Below are 20,304 nucleotides of genomic sequence, written 5' to 3' on the forward strand. Positions count from 1 at the left end.
AGATCTTTTCCCCTCAATGAAAAGCTTTAATTTTCCACTGAATGGGAATTAAAATGAAAACAGAAGAAAACCAACATGGTCCAAAAAGAGTTTTAAGCTTACATAGGCAGGTCTGGGGAAGGAAGGACACACGTGCATCTACGATAAATGTAGTTCAAGGTATTCTGCTTATAAAATCTCCTTAAAAAGCAGGGCACCTGGGTGGCTCAGCCGGTTGAGCGTCCGACTCTTGATTTCAGCTCAGGTCATGATCTCAGGTTGTGAGATTGAGCCCCACATGGAGGTTAAAGATTCTCCCCCTCTGTCCCTTTCCTCCAGCCACTCAAAAGAGGAAAGAAAAGAAAAGAAAGGAAAGGGAAAAGGGAAAAGAAATTTCCTAAAGAACCGTACCATCTTTGTGTGTGTGTATAATATTAATTCTTAAAAATCCATATTGACTTAAACCAAGTTCAATTTTTAAAGACCATCATAGGCGCCTGAGTGGCTCAGTCTTTAAGCGTCTGCCTTCAGCTCAGGGCGTGATCCCGGCATTATGGGATCGAGCCCCACATCAGGCTCCTCCACTAGGAGCCTGCTTCTTCCTCTCCCACTCCCCCTGCTTGTGTTCCCTCTCTCGCTGGCTGTCTCTCTCTCTGTTCTCTGTCAGATAAATAAATAAAATCTTTAAAAAAAAAATTAAAAAAAAAAAAGACCACCATAACATGGGGTGCCAAAGACATTACGGCAAATCTTTAAGCAAAGACAAGCAAGACTTCTAGGCTTTCCTATAGCGCCACCTTGTGGGTACACATACATAAAAGTAAATGACATATAGCCTAATGCTAGTTAGAACCATAATGGCCCAGTCGGTGCAGGAAGCAGAGTCCCTTACTGATCAGATTTGGGGGTTCTAGCTTACCCAAAAGGCAATACTACAATCTGAGTGAAATGAGGGGTGAGTGGGAGAGGAGGGGTTGGGAGAAGAAACGTGAGTGTGGCTGACACAAGCACCGTTAGGCTGCACACCACGAACCCCAGCAGCAGGGCCATGGCGCCCCACAGCTGTGCTGGCAGGGGCTGCTGCACTCATAATGCGCTACCATCTTATAGGACAAAGGAAGGGCGACCTGCCTGCAGAAAGGACAGATGGAAGCACTCTGGAGAGCACATTTTGTCACAGGGTGAAGTTACATCAGAGCCCTGTCCCGAGTGTCTCCAGTCCAAGGTGCTCCCAGCGAACATTCTACCGGCAGGGGAAAGATGCGTCTTCCTCACAGACCTCCGCCTGCCCCTCTCCCAGTCGGCTGGGCTGGCTCTGCTCCTAACAGCTCTCACACTGCCTTCTTTCGACACAAACACCACGTGCTGACATATTCAGCTTACGGGGTGCCTTACCTTCCACAAAAAAGTACACCCTCACGTCTTCCTGGGAACACTGGACTCTCGGACACGCTTTGGTTTTTCCCTTTCTGACACTCAGGTACCCCAAACACTATTTTCCTCTTAAATGTACCAACAGAAAATCGGCACACCCCAAGCCCTGGTGCAGAAAAGACAAGAGGGGGTGGTGGGGCCCGTGGTGACTGGAGAGGGGGAGGACAGGACTCGGCTGGGGCTCCCCGAGGGCTGTGGCCACCTCGTCATCTGCACTTCTTACACCACAGCCGAGGCGGTCGTGCTCTTTTCCAGGGTGCATCGGGCGCCACTGGGACCTTCGCCACTAGAACACATTCTCCTCTCCTGTTACAGGAGTCACTGCAGAACTTCAGAGTCAAGGATATCTGATTCGAGCTACTTAGAAAAACAAAACACAAAACTTAGTGGGTGTTCAATAAAGGTGGTGATCTAAAATGAAAACAAGACTGTAGAGAAGGCCAGCCGATGGCCAGAAGCAAGGTCACATCTACGATGTGCCTCCTCCGAAGTGCCTTTCCACGTGTCGCATCTGTGGGATATGAACCTAAGTGAAAGAGCCCAGTACGGTGCCTGACACACAGGAGGCAATCGGGAAACTGAGCCAAATTAAATTAATACCCTAATCAACCCTCTGCTATAGGTACCACTACCCCTACTTTGCAGATTACTAGGGAAACTAGTCTTCAGAGAGTTAGAACTGGGAAGGTCTTGGAAATGACTTACTCCTAATCCCTCAGTCCAATTACAGATGATAAAAACCGAGGACCAGAAAGGCTTCATGACTGTCCAAAGACAGAGAGGGAAGAGGGTGACATAGCCCCAGGCCACCTGACTTTGCCCTAACAGTCCTTCCGTGACTCACACTGACGGGAGAGGGCAATCAGACCTGTCACTGTCCCTGAGAATGACCAGCATCTCGGTAAAGGCCAAACTACCTGGGGTGGGGGGGTTATTATTTCCGAGGGCTCCCCGCTCACTCGGGAGCCAAGCCCTGCACCAGAGTCTCTTCCACCTCTGCAGGCCCTAACCATCAGCACAAAGGGCGTGAGCACACTCCACAGCAGAGTGACGTCCAGGCGACAGACAGGGCTCTCCTCTCTGGCAGGGGCAGGGTTTCTCCGGCACTAGGGCTGATGTTCAGCATGCTGGCGTGCCAGCGTCCCTCTTCAGCCACTGCCCACTGGCTAAGAATTACTTCTGTCCTATCATCTCATTCTGACTTTCAATTCTAACCAGAAAGGGTGAAGCGTGGCCACACAAGCCCCAGGGAGAGCAGGAATAAGTCAGCCAGGTGTCACATTGGCCAAAAGCCAAACACGAATGAAGGTTCCAGGTTCTGAGAAAGAGAGCTGACTGTGTGCAAAAGCTTGCTGACGCTCGTTGGCACTGCCAGTCCCAAGCCCCAGGCACGCATATGCCTGACCTGCGTGGGGCTGACTCCCCCTCCCGCCCTGTGCCAAGACGCCTGGTAAGAACTCAATGCTCCTGTGGTGCTCCCAGTGTTTTGACTTATCCACATAAAGCTCCAAACAGGAAGCCCAGGGAACTTTGTGCAGACAGACAGGCACTCCCTTCAACTGCACCATTCTGTATGTTCCACTCAAAAAAAGGGGGACACACAAACAACTCTGAGATTCCTCAGCAGACATCTGAGGATGCAGCCCAAGCCTCTTCATCCTCTGGCCCGGGAGGGCCCATGGCTCAGACACTGCAAGAGACAGAGGACTGTCCATGAAAGGACCTTCCCCTTTACGGTGGGAAATCCCACCACCATTTGGGGACAAAGATCAGACAAAGGCAGCCCAAGCCTTGGGAAGCAGACTGGGAGTGGGAGGAGGGAGGACAGCGGAAACAGTGCCAGGTCTTCTGGAATCAGCTTTGGGGTAGTAGAAAGAGAAGCGGGCTTGCTGTCACAAGACTCCCTCCTGGGAGAAGAGCCCACGTCCAGGGTGGGAGCCCTCAGACCCAACAAGAACAGCCACGGTCACATACTCAGAGGCAAACTTGTCCAGCCTCGTGAAGAGCTCGCTCTTCACCTTCAGGTTCTCCACGATGGCCTCCACCACCAGGTCCGTGCTGTGGACTACGGATGCTGCGTCCGTGCTGGTCGATATGCTGCTCAGGGTCTTCTCCACAAACTCGTCGCCCGCCTGACAGGGGGAGGAAGGAGAAGAGAGCGTTCACTGGACCCACCGGAAAACAGTGTGTGATCGGCCACTGAGACAGGAGGAGACAGGAGGGTGAGGACAGGTGCACTGGCAACCTGAATACGCCCGGGAATTCTAAGCAATAAAACTCCCTTCACGTCTGCTTAGGGACGATGGCATCTCAGGAACTTCTAGACACCAGCGCAAGAATCAGCCTGGGACCATGCCAACCGCTGGTCAACAATCACTGTGGTGTGCGGGTCGTGGCCCTTCACGCAGCCCATCGGCTCTGCTCAGTTACCACGCGGCCCTCTCGCAGCACCTGTCTGGGCCTGCTGTCTCTCTGTTCTTGCCGTGAGCAGACTGCCATGCACTGTGGCAGGAAACAGGTCCTGAGATACGACCTTCCGGAGAAGAGGACAAGGCCAGCTCAGCACCATTCATTAGTCTGAGGGGTGCTGCTGACTGTTCATCGCTAACAGAGGCAGAGAAGAGCTGAGAAAGGGCAAGAGAGGGTAAGCGCACCGGACTTAGTCGTCCTGCAAGTAATCAGCGCCCATCACAGGCCAGCTTACTGGGGTTGCACAAACACGCCAGACACAGCCTCTGCTCACGAACAGCTCGCAGTCCCACCTTCGTCTCATCTGTGCCTCCAGGTTTCCACAAACAGACCTCAGTTAGGGCCGAAGGCAGCGCCTCTATCAACTACCATTTTTTTTTAAAGATTTTATTTATTTATTCGACAGAGAAAGAGACAGCCAGCGAGAGAGGGAACACAAGCAGGGGGAATGGGAAAGGAAGAAGCAGGCTCACAGCAGAAGAGCCTGATGTGGGGCTCGATCCCAGAACGCCGGGATCACGCCCTGAGCCGAAGGCAGACGCTTAACCGCTGTGACCCAGGCGCCCCTATCAACTACCATTTTATCTCAAGACCGACTGTCCCTGGGGCATCAAAGTGGTCACAATCAGCGAAGGCGTCCAAAACCACCAGGAATAAAACACCTCTCAGAGCTGTTCCACAGAAACACACTGCGAGAGGACAGGCGATTTTCAATTTTCTATTGGCTGCGTTATAAAAAGTGAACAGGTAAAATTAATTTTGTCTAACCCAATCCATCTAAAGTATTATCATCTCAACCTGTAATCAATATAGAAAGCACTGAGATGTCTTATATTCTTTTCTCCTAGTAAGTCTTTGAATTCCAGGGTCTGTCTCACACAGCGTGCCCCACATCACGCGCTCCCCGGCCCCTCCTGGCCCACGGCCGCTGTGCCGATCGGCGCCGGTCAGGCCCAGAGAAGTGGACACGTCCCTCCTCCACGCACCTGCCGGGCGCAGATGAGAAACCCCAAGCGCCGAGCCCCCGAGGACTCACTCAGCAGGAGCCGTGCATCTTGAGCACAAGCACCTTGGTTTGTTTGTTTTTGACCCTCTGAGTGGGGCCCAGAGCCTGTGCACAAAGGGGACAAGCAGCACAAGTTTACAGAGTAAACACATGAAAAATGCAGATTACCTGGGTTCACACTCACTCTGTCCTCGACTCCGACCTCCAGCCCAGGGCTCTTAAAATCCCGCCTGCCTCGTCACAACAAGCCCTATCTCAGGTCCCCCCCGTCGTGGAGAATATGGGGGACAGGTGACAGAGATGTTAATCTGCCTGGGATGTTTACTGTTAGGATTTCTTCAGGGGGAGGGTGAAAATCAACTCCACTCCTGCCCCTCCCCTCTGAGTCCTGAAAGGAGACTACGTGATAAGAAAACACAAGCCAAAACCACAGCGAGGTACCACCTCACCCCTCCTGTGACGACTACGAAGAAGAAATGGAAAACCAAAGTGCTGGCCGGGGTGTGGAGAAACTGGAACGTTCATACACTGCCTGCAGGAATGTAAGATGGTTTAGCCACGATGGAAAACAGTTTGGTGGTTCCTCAAAAAGCCAAACACAGGACGGTCTCATGACCCAGCAGCTCTACTGCCAGCACATACACGGAAGAGCTGAAGAAGGACCGGGACAGACGGTGTATCAACGTTCACTGCAGCATCATTCACAAGGAGCAGAACGTGAGAACGACCCAAGTATCACTGACAGATGAATGGCTAAACAAAATGTGGTCTATACACACAGTGGAATATTATTCAGTCAGGAAAAAGAATGAAGTTCTGACACGTGCTGCCACCTGGATGAACCCTGAAGACAGTAGACCAAAGGAAATTAATCCGTCACAAAAGGACAAATATCCTATGATTCCACTTACATGCAGTCCCTAGAAGAGGCAAATTTAGAGACACAGAAAGTAGATTTGAGGTCACCAGGGGTTGGAAGGAGGAGAGGATGAGGAGTTACTGCTTAACGGGTACAGTTTCTCTTTGGAAAGATGAAAAAGTTTTGTAAAGAGTGGTGACGATGGGGCGCCTGGATGGCTCAGCCATTAAGCATCTGCCTTCAGCTCCGGTCATGATCCCAGGGGCCTGGGATGGAGCCCTGTATCGGGTTCCCTGCTCCCTGGGAACCTGCTTCTCCCTCTCCTGCTCCCCCTGCTTGTGCCCCTTCTCTCTCTCTCTCTGACAAATAAATAAATAAAATCTTAAAAAAAAAAGTGGTGATGTCTGCACAATAGCGTCAATGTAGTCACGAAATCGTACCCTTATAAACAGTTAAAATGGCAAATTTTATGTTACATATATTTTACTATACAAAATTCCAAAAGGGAAGAGCCACACCACTGTACATGCCGAGGTGACAAACACAACAAAAGCCCCCCTTGCCCTCTTCTCTGCCCGTATATGAAGTGAAATTCCATCCAAGCCCTGAAGAGATCGATCTTAAGCAACTTTAAGAAGGTGGCAAAGGTAAACAAAAATTCACTTGAGTGCTTCCTGCAGTATTTCTAAATAAACGTGAAGGTCCAAGGAGAAAGGGTCAGTAAACCAGAGTTCTGGGCGTACTAGGAGTTCCTCAAGCTCTCGTACCCCCCTCTGTGGCTGGGAAGTGAGAACAACACTCTCTGTATCTTTCTCTCCAGTAACTATATTATAAATGTGCCTAAGATATTACCTAAGCAATCAAGATTTTCTACCTAAATGCAATGTTTATTACATCATTCTCTTTTTAACTTGCAAGTACCAAAATTCTCTTCCTGTTTTGGTCTCTGCCATCCGTATGTCAGAATAGGTGTTTGTCAATTAGGTGGACAAAACAGGTGGACAGAATGAGTTCACCACCTGCAGAAACCTTCTCCCCAATCTCCAAACCTACCCGATAATATGGTTATTTACTTCTCCTGTTTTGTACTCAGTCCTCACCGAACGTTCAGCGATTATGTCATTTATATTGGTCTAAAGTTATGGGAAAATGAGCTTTACTCAACAAATAAAAAAGCAAGCAAAGGCCACCAAATGTATTATGTTCAGAGGACAGGTCTTGAGGTATATAAAACAAAACATTACCTTGGGGTTTTCTGCAAACTTCTTCTTGGCCACTTTCCTAAGGCTTTCCTCAATCCCCTTTTTAGATTTTGCCAGTATGTCCTCTGTCTGGTCTACCAACACTACTGTGTGGCCAGTTGCAGCAGCGACCTAGGGCAAAGAAAGAAAGAAAGAAAGGAAACATAAAAGTTAAAAAAGAGTTCCATATGAACTCTGCCACCATTCTCTTCAAAATACCCAGTAAACATCCTAATAAGGCGGCATCAACTAAACACACCCTTCCTGCCAGGCACTGCTCTAAAGCCTGTACACGGACGGTGAACGATGAATTCTCAGAAACACCTTAGTAGGTTAAGAAGTATGTGCACCATCACAAGACAGGCAGGCAGCGGAGCTGAGACGCGCATCAAGGCTCCGAAGGCCACCCCAGAGCTACTTCCCAACCGACCCACAAGGCAGTCACCGAACACAGGTGGCTATTTAAATAAACTGAAACTGAATAAAATGAAAAACGCACTTCCTCAATGGCACTAGCCATGTTCCAAGCGCTCCACAGCCCATTCACAGAGCACTTACTCCCCACCCACCATCTTTTTTCCTTAGAATTGGAGAATCCTGTGCAGCTCAACTGCTTAGCTCACCTCTTCTGTAGTCCTTAAATCAGTAACAAGACCTTCAAAATGGTAGCAAAAAGATTCCAAGGGCCAGGACGCCTGGGGGCTCAGTTGGTTAGGTGTCAGACTCTTGGTTTTGGGTCAAGTCATGATCTCACGGTTGTGAGATCGAGCCCCATGTAGGGCTTCACGTGGAGTCTGCCTGAGATTCTCTCTCTCCCCCTCTGCCCCGCCCCCCACTCATGCATGTGCTCACTCTCACACGCTCTCTCTCTCAAATAAATTAATTTAAAAAAAAAAAAGATTCTGAGGGCTATTTAAAGACACGGCTCCCGTGAAAGCAGATCTCTGGTACCCAGCCAATTTAGGAGGGCAATTCCCATCCCACCTTGGCTGAAATTCAGACGGTACATTTAGTGCAGCTGCCCCAAAGTCCACCTGGAGCCAGCTTAGTTTAGCCACGGTGACAAATCAATCCCTTTTTCATCACGATTTGCCAATATCTTTTACAAGGGCTGTGGAACAGGTAAGTGTGGCTAAAAGTAGGTCACTGGGTCACATTACAGGTAGGCATTGTACTCAGTTCAAGCCACAAGCAAGAGGACATGCGGCCTACCACAAACATAAGTGATACAAGATGCCAGCATGACTGAGATGTCCCTCGGGGTCCGAGAAGGCCCCTGCGCAATCACCGCTCTGGAATGTCTGTGGGTCAGCAGTGTGTAGGAGAGGGGACAGTTAGCTGACATGAACCTGCCAGTAAGAACAGTTCTAACCCAACGTCATGATGCAAGGTTTTTGAAACTGGGCAACTAAAATCCCAAACTGAAAGCCGAGAGGAATAGTAACCCAAGAGCAAAACGCGAAGGCAAAGAGGTCCAAACCCGAGCCAAGATTCCCAAAGAACACGGTAAAAAATGGTAAGACAGGTTTGGAATGGAAGTTAATTACAAGGGCACCTCAGGCTTGTCCCTGAGCGAGCTTCCGACAGAGGCTGCAAGCCTGAGCCTGCCGGACCTGTGGGCAGGAGAGGCAAGGCTGCCGGCGCCCCAAGCCTACCTGGGGACCTGGACAAGGAAGCACTGCCAGGACAGGAAGGTCTGATCAGCCCTGCTGGGTAACGGCGGTAACAAGAGCTATCCTGATAAAAGGACAGAGGCAAGCAGTGACCTTGCCCTGCTGGCGGAAACACAGGCTGCAGGCAGGCAGCGCAGCCCAAGAACAACACCCAGGCTTTCTCCGTGAAGAACGAGAGACCGAGACTCAGCTTGCCAACATCTCAAATCACGTGACACGAGTTGGGCCCTCTCACGCATTCAGAGTAAAAAAAGCAAGAGCACATTAGAAATTGAGCAGAAAAGGCAACCCAGCAGGCCCCTGGCTGGCCCCTGGAAACTCAGCCTCGTTGAGAGCCCCCATCCTTCCCTGAGAAGAATGGCTCGCTGTGCCTGAACTGCTTAGGCGCTGTGGTCTCTGCTGCACACCTGCTTTCCTCGGAGGGGGCAGGAATTTGGGTATGTGCCAGGCAGAGGGTACCTGTGTGACCAACCCCAAGAAAAGCCCAGGGCCCTGGGTCTCCGACGAGTGTCCCTCGTAGACCCTTCACATGTGTCATCACAACTTGCTGCCGGAGGAACTGTGTGTGTCCTGTGTGACTGCACACGGAGGGGACTCTGGAAACGGTCCCTGCTCTCCTCCGGACTTTGCCCCTTGCCCCTTTCCCTCTGTTGCTTTTGTTTTGCACCCTTTTGCTGAAATAAACTGTAGCCATGACTATCATTACATACTGAGTCTTGTGACTACATCACCAAGCCTGGAGGAGTGGGGGGAGGACTTGATGGAGGATCCTGACACAGAAACTAAGAAAATAGGGGCGCCTGGGTGGCACAGCGGTTGAGCGTCTGCCTTCGGCTCAGGGCGTGATCCCGGCGTTATGGGATCGGAGCCCCACATCAGGCTCCTCTGCTATGAGCCTGCTTCTTCCTCTCCCACTCCCCTTGCTTGTGTTCCCTCTCTCGCTGGCTGTCTCTATCTCTGTCAAGTAAATAAATAAAATCTTAAAAAAAAAAAAAAAAGAAACTAAGAAAATAAATCTCAAAGTCCAGATGCAGTTGGAGATGAAATTACTTTGTGGCAGGCACCCCTGGGCAGCAGCAGCTGAAGGGCGGCGTGATGACCACTGATGGGGCACCCTGCCTGCAAGGCAGGGGCGAGCAGAGGCGCTAGCTTTAGGGACCTTCCATTTTCATTCTGGCTCCTCTGAGAGTCCCTCTGGAATGACACAAATATTTTCACTTTGTCCCTCTTAACCTCTGACCTAGATTGTCCTTCAAATAGGCCAGAAAGGACCCCCCAGATTTCTACCTGACTAGGTCCCGATCTGCTTTCCCCCTCTTCAGCTCCAGCAGGCATCACTTGGATTTTTCTGCTCCTCAAGGAGTTGGAGAAGAAAATTCAAGTATATTTGCACAAGATAATACCAAAGCTGAAGGGAACAGAGATAAAGAAAAATGAGGGCAGTGTCCTTTTGCTTAGGTACTTTATAATCACACAGAGAATACACAGGGGAGAAAACTAAGTACATAAGGTTCCATACGTGGGAAGTCAAATTAAAAAAAAAAAAACTGCCATCGTGAAGAATCCTGTCAGGCACTGAACTCAGAAGGCTGGATAAAAGGAGGACATCTAGAATGGGCCAACTTTCCAAGGAATAAAGGATTAACCATAGAGAAGTGAGGGGTGAGGGACAAGTGAGGAATGATTTCACACCTTTTCTCTAGAAACCCACTTTCAAAGGTATTATAGTACCGCTTGATTGTGATAGTCATGGGGCATTTTTGGTTATATAACAGATAAGCCACAATGCTTTCCTTAGACAGCTGACCCCTGAACAACTTGGGGTTAGGGGTGCTGACCCCCACTCCCTGCACTATTGAAAATCCACATACAACTTTTTGGTTTGTTTTGTTTTGGTTTTGGCTTTTTTAAAAATTTTTTATTATGTTACGTTAGTCACCATACAGTACACATCATTAGTTTTTGATGTAGTCCACATACAACTTTTGACTCCCTCAAAACTTAACTATTAATAGCCTACTGTTGACCACAGGCCTTACCAATAACAATGAATTCATACGTATATTGTATGCTTCATGTATTATAAACTGTATTCTTAAAATAAAGCAAGCTAAAGAAAATGTTAAGAAAATCATAAGGAAAATATATTTACAATACTGTAAAAAATAGGGGCGCCTGGGTGGCTCAATCAGTTAAGCATCTGACTCTTGATTTCAGCTCAGGTCATGATCTCAGGGTCGTGAGATCAAGCCCCACGTCAGGCTCCAGTCTCAGCATGGAGTCTGCTGGAGATTCTCTCTCTCCCTCTTCCCCTACCGCTGCTTACTCACTCTCTCTCTCTCTCAAAATAAATAAAATCTTTTTTAAAAAAATACTGTAAAAAAATCCGTGTATAAGTGGATCCCCACAGTTCAAGCCCATGTTATTCAAGGATCAACTATAACTGCTTTTTTTTTAAACTCCAAGCAGAACCAAACCTAGAGGGGAAGTGCCCCCAAATACTCAACCCAGAGACATATGTGTTACAAAAACACTAAAATTCAACCAGGAAAAACCATGGCCAGAAAAGCATTTTCAGCCTTCATGCTGACCTTGTCTCATCCAAAGTCCTCCCATAAACTCCCCCAGCCACTCCCTGCCCCCATTGCAAGAAGTCACTGGGCAATCGGTCCCTGCCTTGCTTCAGCCGGGTTTCTGACTGAGCACACTGGAGACAACACGTGTGTAGACATTGGCCAAAAACAGCTGTTGAGACAAGGCTCTCCAGACGACGCTCCAGGACAGCAAAGCATGCATGTCAAATGACCGTATCAAAGTGACTAAGTGTGTCCCATTTAGCTTCCCTCCCCCAGAAGACGCAGGAGGTGCAAGGCGGGGCCAAACCTGACAGAGGAAGAACACAGATCTCTCCCCGTGTGTTCTTGATCATATTCTCGCTCGGCAAAATTTCCCTCAGCTCCACCGTGCCCCACTGGTCTCAAAAAGCTCAATGTCATCTCTCTCCTTCAAGTGACTAGAGCATTTTCTATGCTCCAAAATGCCTCTACCAGTATTTCTGGTCCAGTGAGAAGGCAACAATTGTATACTCTAAACAGTTATCGCCAGCAGTCTTGTTTTGTTTGTTTTTGTAGATACTTTCTACTTCAGCTTTTCCTTCTTTGATTAATTCACAAACTTCAGGAAAATATGAAGGCAATCTTATGGTAGAGACACAGGTAGAAAGGACATTCCCACTTAAACCCAAGTGGGTATGGTTAGGTCCGAATAAAGGAAATACAGGCAAAAAAGAGACAATTAAACTCTCCTTGAAATATTTTCCATTTTATAAAGAAGCTCTTTAGAGCAGGTCACATTTGCGCAGGAACAAATGAACGTTACAACATAACCTGGGTGATTTCAAGTTACGGCAACATTTTCATTCTACCCACCCGCAGAGAGCAACCCATCCAATGCTCTAGTTCCTTGCAATCATGTCTTGCAGAAATAGAAATACCCTAGGGACACCAGGTCAGCAATCTCTTGAGGGTACTTCAAGCCCTATTTGTCTTTGCACCCCAAAGTGCCTGGCCCACAGCCAGCACTCAATGTTTACTTGTTAAATAAATGAACAAACAGGTGCTTAGCAGAATTTCCACGGGATGAGTCCAGTGTTCTCTGACTGTATTAATCTACTCCTCCTGCTGTGTGTCTCAAGTGTCCAGCACTGGGACGGACTCAGGATGCAAGCGGTCTGTCCCCTGTCCCATGCATTCCATGTCAGGCTCACTTCCCTGCTGCCTGACCCTCATCCCAGATTGGCTCCGTAAGCTGAGGCAGTCTTAAGCATGGCTAGACAGCCACAGGCCACTTAATAAAGGCCAGCTTGCTTCTTTCTAAATTATGAATGCACTTGTCTTATTTCTCCTATGAGATCCCTAAGAGCTGGGAGAGCTAAATGAGGCAAAATTAAGAAAGGCAATGTACTGAGCATTTACTATGTGCCAGGCACACACTCTGCGTTTTCCAAGACTACTTCTGATCAATCCAACAACCTTGCTGAAGCAGACATCATCCCTGTTTTGCAAAAAAAAAAAAAAAAAAGGAATGATGAGGTTGAGTCACTCGGCCCAGTATCACTCAGCTGCTAAGCTGTGAAGCCAGAGTTCAAATTCCAAGGCTGCCTGGCTCCGGAACTTTTCTTGTAATCTAGTTAGAGGAGTACAAGGAAAGCTATCCTATTTGCTGAGACAACCAGCTTTCCAGATACAGTAAATACTATCATTTTACAAAAATTTCATGCTATTGACCTTTTGTACTCTCTGTCCCCCATGCCTTCCTTAGTAACTATTATGGACTTGGTGACATCTACAAAAATTCCTCTTAAATCACACGTCAGTTCTTCCCCGAACCGGAGTCCTAACACACGTTCACAGCACACAGGAAATCGGCAGCACCATTGCACTTTGTAGATGAGGTACACTGGGGCTGACGGAGGTTCCGTGACGTGTACACTGCCCCGTGGTGAGGGCTATTAGCAAGGGCTCTAACAACACACAGAAGCAGCTTCAGTTCAATCAAATCACAGTCCATTCACAGCATATAGGGCTTGATAACCAAGAACATCTTTCCAGACAAATGACATCTGCCATGTGAGCAGGAAAGCCTCAAAAGACACCTGAAACAGCCTGTGGTTCCAGGACAGCCGTTCTCAAGCTGTGGGGCCTGGACCGGCAGCATCAACCTCATCTGGGGACTTGTCAGAAATACGAATTCTCAGACTCCACTCCCAGCCCAATAAATCAGAAACTCTGGGTTGGGGCCAGAATGTTAACAAAGCCTTCCTGGTGATTCTGACGCTCTAAGATCTGTGCTCAAATCGGGCTGCAGGTTAGAATCACCTGGGCAACACTTCAACGGACCAACGTCCAAACCGCATCTGAGAGACTCTGATTTATTCAGTCTGAAGGCACTGGCATTTTAAAAACAACCCAAAATGATCTTTTTTTAAGATTTATTTATGTGAGAGAGAGAGAGAAAGAGAGGGAAGGGGAAAAAGGAGAGGGAGAAAAAGAGTCTTAAACAGACTCTCAGCTGAGTGCAGAGCCCAACAAGGAGCTCGATCTCACAACCCTGGTATCATGACCTGAGCCAAAACCAAGACTCGGACGCTTAACTGACTGAGCCACCCAGACGACCTACCCCCTCCCCGCTTTTTAAGATTTATTTATTTTAAGAGAGAAAGAGAGAGAGAAAGAGAAACATCCCCAGGCGACTCTAATGTGCAGCCCAAATACTAAAGCATCACTCAAAAATAAAGAACCTGTCTGCCCTGATTACTATCCAACCTACTCCAGCCCTTCTGGGTTGCCAATTATCTCAAACCACTGAGAGGCCAGCAAATCCCTGTCCCAAAATCAGTAGGGTTCCTATGTCTTCCTGCTGTCCTGTGTTCATGAGAAAGTTCTGGAGGTTATCTAGAAGATACTACCTGGAAGACTCCTCTCCTCTAAATTCTCCCCAAATTCCTCAATGAAAAGTCAGGCCCCACCAAGCCCCTACTTCTGCCCAGGCCTCTTGAACATCAAGGTCTTGCTATAGCTCCCCTAAAGAGAACTTGCTTCTTAATTCCTTTCTTGAAAGTCAGGCCCCGCACACGTGTGTCCCAGTTATGTTCCAGTCCCTTCCCTTGATATGGCTGTCTTCTGGCCTTGATCTCTGCCCACATTTGCATCTATACTGATCTTTGACTATTTACTGCTGGCTCCTGGCTAACCCCTAACAACCTTAAGCTAGCCACTCCCTTTCTTTCTTCTCCACAGGTCACAATGCCAGGAAAAATCCTGAGCTCCCTAGAGAAGAAATCCCTTGAAAAACTCCACAACAAACTGAAACCCGAGTCCCCAGAGGTTTGCCATCCCTAGTAACAACTACAGTTTAAAGTACTTCCTATGTGCCAGACATCGGGCCTATCTCATTCAATTTTATTTAACCAATTCTCAAGTATTATCAAATGCCAATTTTAATGTGTCACTTTACAGTTCTGTAGTTCATTCTCTTGCAGACGATGAGATTAAAACCTGCAATAAAAGAGCATATAATTATTTATTATTTTTATTACTTTTGACGTCTGGAACAGGAAAATTCATTACGCAGTTAACACTACTCCCACAGCTAATCACTGGTCCCAGGACAGGATCCGGGTAATACAAGAATCTATACCGTGAGCACCATGGTACCCGCTGGGAGGCTCGTCGGCTCTTCAGCATTCAGAGTTCCTACATCTTTACCAAGTGTCAGGAACTGTTCTAGTCTCCCATTTCTTTTCTTTCTTCAATTTACAGCAAAAGGTTCTTGGAGGAGGTACTGTGTCTTCCCTTGGCACGAATTAACATTATGAATGTAAATGTACACACTGGCATTGATGCCTCAGGTCTCATCGATGATACAATAAAAACACTCACATCATCCAGAAGATGCTGAAAACTGCAGGATCTTCAATGAGACGAAAACACAGAATTTTTTAAATTTCTTATAGAACTCTCAGAGCCTCAAAATCCTCTTTTCATAAAGACTTTAGTTGGAAAAACAATGACCTCATTTAATCTTTCTGGTAACCAGAAGATCAAATGTTAAGAAGGTGTGTATGCTGAGTTACGAGGATCAGAAAAAAAAAAAAAAAGCCACACACTTAAACTGAAACACAGTGCTGACACTTGGTTCAACAGCATTCCTCTTTGAGTCCCACATAATCACACACTAGTGTAGGGACACACACTTCAACAGCAAAAGCCTCCCAACTGAGTTTCCCCACATTAAGCTCATCTCTCCCAACCTTAACAGATGTTTGTTTCATTTTCTTACAGTGCAAGTCAGAAGTCTCCATGTGGTCACATTCCTTCCTCCAGTAACCACCCAGGTCTAAAAATGTCAATATCAGAACTCCTAAGACCATCCTACACAGTTCTTTAGTTTCTTCTTTTTGAACTTAAAATCTCTTTCCCATCTAATTTCTCACTTTCTTCACTTTTTCTTGCAAGCATCATACCTAACTGCTGCTGAGGCCCACTTCTCTCCTATGATAGAGATGGTGGCTCATGGTTATGGCTTTTGGGTGACTCCTCCCCAGTGAAATCCAGAGTCCTTCAAGTGGTTGGGTCTTCATTCATGGCTTTCTGTTACACTCTGGTTTGAAGGCTAAGAGCAGAACAAGATCACTGTGCTGTTCTTGGAAGCCAAATAATTGTACTGGGCTTCACAATCTGGACAGTGGGGAAGCCTTTGAGAACAGTTTGGGTAAAAAATGCAGGGATTGGGGCGCCTGGGTGGCGCAGTCCTTAAGCGTCTGCCTTCGGCTCAGGGCGTGATCCTGGATCGAGCCCCGCATCAGGCTCCTCCGCTGGGAGCCTGCTTCTTCCTCTCCCACTCCCCCTGCTTGTGGTCCCTCTCTCCCTGGCTGTCTTTCTGTCAAATAAATAAATAAAATCTTAAAAAAAAAAAAAAACGCAGGTATTTTTAGAAAATGCTTCCAACAAATGATCAAAAGTCACAGACAAAACCTTGGNAAAAAAAAAACCTTGGCTTCTTAGAAGCGAGCATTCTTGATCCCCTCCCCAACCCCTGTGCTCCCCTATGAATGGAGGGGAACTACCACTTAGAGTATCATGCTGGCCACATCTCTACATTCATTCCTTCAACTTCTGCCTACCACTAACTCAACATCTATGTCCTTCGTGCCTCTTCCAGGGTCTGGGATGAGGTAGTGAACAAAACAAACCCCCTGCTCTCAGAGAGCGTTCACTCCTCATAGATTACCCAATTACATCTTCATAATAGCCTCTGGGGGAGGCGCTGTAACAATAAGCTATCTGAAGGTCTGGAGATGACTCGGATTTGAAGGTAGGGCTGTCTGCCTCTGGAGCTCATGTGCTGGCTATTCTTGACCCAAAAGGCATGGCTGGGTCTGAGGGGAACAGCCAAGACCATTCTGAGCTGGGCAAGAGCTAGCCCACCTGGAGCTCAATTACCAGCCGTGAGATGGGAAACATTCCATGACCTCTGTGGGCCATGGGGAGCAGCAGGTTGCTGAAAGGATTAAACAAGTTAATACATGTTAAACGCCCACAGTGGTGCCTGGCATGTCACAGAGCTTATAATTTTTATTCTAGGCAGCTCCCTTCCTCCTTGTTTGAGGGTCTGAGGCCTGATACTGGATCCGGGTACAGCCTCCTAAGGTAAATCATTTTATTTTGCTTTTGTTCTTACACCTTCTGATCCCAACACTTGTTCCCTTTCTGGTTTTCATTTTCAGGTTTTCCTTTCTTTGATCTTCCATTTTTACAGACTGGGATCTATCTTCATTTAAAAAGAAAGTAAGGGGCACCTGGGAGGCTCAGTCGGTTAAGCATCCGACTCTTGGTTTCGGCTCAGGTCATGGTCTCAGTGCTGTGGGACTGAGTCCAGCATCAGGAACCACGCTCACAGAGCGTCTGCTGAAGATTTTGTCTCTCTTCCCCTCCCTACCACTTGTGAGTGTGAGCTCTCTCTCTCTCTCTAAAATAAATCTTTTTAAAAAGTAAGGAAAAGGTGAGGAGGGGGCACCCACAAACTTCCTTAACTGCCTGAAGCTGGCCTTCGCTTCACCACTAAAGTCCTTCGATTACTGTGTGGCAGAGTGGTATGCGGAACACCCCGGCTTAGCCACTTACTGCATGACTTCGGGCAAGTTATGCAGCCTTTCTGCCTATGGTTTTCTGATGTGTTACAAGGGATAACACAGTTCCCATCTCACTGGATTGCTGTGAAGACTAAAGAAGCGAATGTCTTTCAAGTGCTTACCAATGCCAGGCACATAGGCGGTGCAATGGTGCTTGTTAGATGACACTCTGGTCACCGCGCTTGGTGCTTCCACTCTCTGCCCGGCCACGCAGTTCCTAAACCCTAGCAATATGGTTTCGTCCACCAGCACTGCTGTGGGGTCACGCGTAACTTCTCCGTGGTCCTCCGACTGCTAATGCCAGCGCCTGATCTTTGACTTCCTCTTCTGCTTTTCCTCAGCCGGGCACACCGCCAACTAGAGCTCACTTTTTTGAAACTCTCTCTTCAATTTCTTATCTCTATTTCTTATCTCTGCTCTCCTAGCCATGCTGACTTTTTTTTAAGATTATTTATGTATTTATTTGTCCGAGAGAGAGAGCGCACACGCATGCGTGCACAAGCAAGGGGAGCAGCAGGCAGAAGGAGAAGCAGACTCCTCCCCGAGCAATGAGCCCGACTCGGGACTTGATGCCAGGACCCTGGGGTCATGACCCCAGCCAAAGGCAGACACTTAACCAACTGAGCCACCTAGGCGTCCCCATATTGACTTCTCTGAGTCTTCTCAACCTCTAAACAAAGGTATCCTTCAAAATTCTGCTTTCAATATTCTTTTCTTCTGTCTCTGTATCTTTTTCTTCTGGATTCTCAATCATTCTCATAATTCCAACTGTGCCTGAAACTAACATATTCCGTCCTCAGTCATCATCTTGATGTCCTCAGTCATCATCTCGACCCTAAAACCAGTTCTCTTTGACCTTCATTATGGTACCACTATTCCGATGGTCACAATTTGCTACACAACACTTTTTTCTTAATCTTAACCCTTCATTTCTGTGCAAAAAAAATCCTACCCATTATCCAAGACCCACTTTAAATGCTACCCTCTCCATGAAGCCTTTTTCAAAATGAATGTGCTCTTTTCTCTGTTTTGAAACCTCAGAGCCAGATTTTTACTGGTCTTATTCTGCTACTTTACATCAAAGTAAACTGTATCATTTGGCTCTTTGTCTAGCAACCTCTACTCCCGGACTTAAATTCCTTATGGCACAGAGGCGCCTGGGTGGCGCAGTCGTTAAGCACCTGCCTTCGGCTCAGGGCGTGATCCCGGCGTTATGAGATGGAGCCCCACTTCAGGCTCCTCCGCTGGGAGCCTGCTTCTTCCTCTCCCACTCCCCCTGCTTGTGTTCCCTCTCTCGCTGGCTGTCAGTCTCTGTCAAATAAATAAATAAAATCTTAAAAATAAATAAATAAATAAATTCCTTATGGCATAAACTGATTTGATCTTTATATCTTCTAGTACTTAGCACATGCCTTGCACATGGCGGCTGTCCCCTAAGTAACTGCTAAATACCAAATGCTTCGGAGCACAGTAACCTGAGCCTGTGCTCTTCTCCAGCCACACCCCGCTTCCTCCTCCTCCATACCACTTCCCAACTTCACACCCCAGCCCAGGTGGTTCCCTCCACCAGGAAGCCCCTTCTCCCTCACTGTTGCTTGGGGGACTCCAATCATCTTTTAGAATTCAACACAGAGGCCACTTCTCCTTTAGTGAAATCTCTCCCAACCTTTAACAGAGGTGGTCACTTCTTGGCACCTCTACTCATTTTACAGATACAAAAAATCTTTCATAAGGGATCTAAATACTGAAGGAAAAAAAATAGGGCTGGTGTGAGCCACTAGCTATCACTGGCTGCCCCATTATGTAATGGCAGTGCAATCACCAGCATATGAACACAACAGATGAATCAAAAACAAATTGGTCATAGGCTATTTTATGTTGTAAAAATCTCACAAATTCAGAATAGTCACTAACCAATCAGTATGTAGAAGAAAGTCAAGGTCTGAAAGATAAAAGATAAATTAGACATGGGAAAGTTGACCAACACCAACTTTTAAAGATGAACGCAAGATAACACCTAGAGACCTTTCCAAAAGAGCTGTTGCATCATCCACTTCGGAGTCTGAATTTGCTGTTACCCCAAATACCAACACAGGGTGGTCCCGACACACTCTTAGTTGCTGTCCAAGCAGAATTTCCAGTAGGGGCACTGGGAGGCTCAGCTGGTTAAGCGCCTGACTCTCGATTTCAGCTCAGGCTGTGATCTCAAGATCTTGAGCAGGCCCCATGTCAGGCTCCATGCTCAGAGAGATGTCTGCTTGAGATTCTCTCTCTCCTCCCTCTGCCCCTCCACCTGCTTGCTCTCTAAATAAAGTCTTTGAAAAAACTTTCCAGTAAATATAAATTGCATATACATACAGGTAGTACAATATATACATATGTCTTTTTTTTTTTTTTTAAGAGCAAAAGAATGTGCAAGCTGAGGGCTGGAAGAAACAGAGGGACAGACTCTGAAGCAGGCTCCATGCCCAGCATGGAGCGCAACTCAGGGCTTGATTTCACGACCCTGAGATCACGACCTGAGCCGAAATCAAGAGTCAGACGCTTAACTGACTGAGCCACCCAGGCGCCCCCATACATATGCTTTTTTACATACACCTTTTAAATGTCCCTTTTTCCTTAATGTGTGATAGAGCATATAGATCAGATCAGATCTTATGTATTTAGAAGTCTTACCTTAAGGTATTTTTTTAAGATTTATTTATTTCAGAGAGAGAACTTGCGCACAAGCAAGCAATGAGCGGGGTGAGGGGCAGAGGGAGAAGCAGACTCCCAGGTGAGCGGGGACCCCTCCATGTGCAGCCTGACCCCAAGACCCCGAGATCATGACCTGAGCCAAAACCAAGAGTCAGACGCTTAACCAACTGAGGCACTCAGGTGCCCCCCTGACCTTAAGGTATTTAAACCACCAAAATTTTCATCTGTAGGTCGCATCCCAGATAACTGCCTTT

The 20,304-nt window shown here is 47.4% G+C and overlaps 1 protein-coding gene across 2 annotated transcripts in view; it reads right to left on the bottom strand.

Moving 5' to 3' along the window:
- HADH (hydroxyacyl-CoA dehydrogenase) overlaps positions 1-20,304 on the bottom strand; it is a 47,303-nt gene that overhangs the window by 15,419 nt on the left and 11,580 nt on the right. Inside the window, exons 1-3 of one of the 2 annotated variants that reach the window (XM_034671398.1) lie at positions 17,476-17,505; positions 6,992-7,120; positions 3,388-3,545 (exon numbers count right to left, since the gene is read on the bottom strand). In XM_034671398.1, the coding sequence (XP_034527289.1) occupies positions 3,388-3,545; positions 6,992-7,120; positions 17,476-17,490 (302 nt within the window). In that variant the 5' untranslated portion in view covers positions 17,491-17,505. Of the gene's footprint in view, positions 1-3,387; positions 3,546-6,991; positions 7,121-17,475; positions 17,506-20,304 lie in introns of those variants that run through there. The other variant, XM_002916938.4, reaches the window with a different exon arrangement.

This window comes from Ailuropoda melanoleuca, chromosome 11 (assembly GCF_002007445.2).
Source record: "Ailuropoda melanoleuca isolate Jingjing chromosome 11, ASM200744v2, whole genome shotgun sequence".
NCBI lineage: Eukaryota > Metazoa > Chordata > Mammalia > Carnivora > Ursidae > Ailuropoda > Ailuropoda melanoleuca.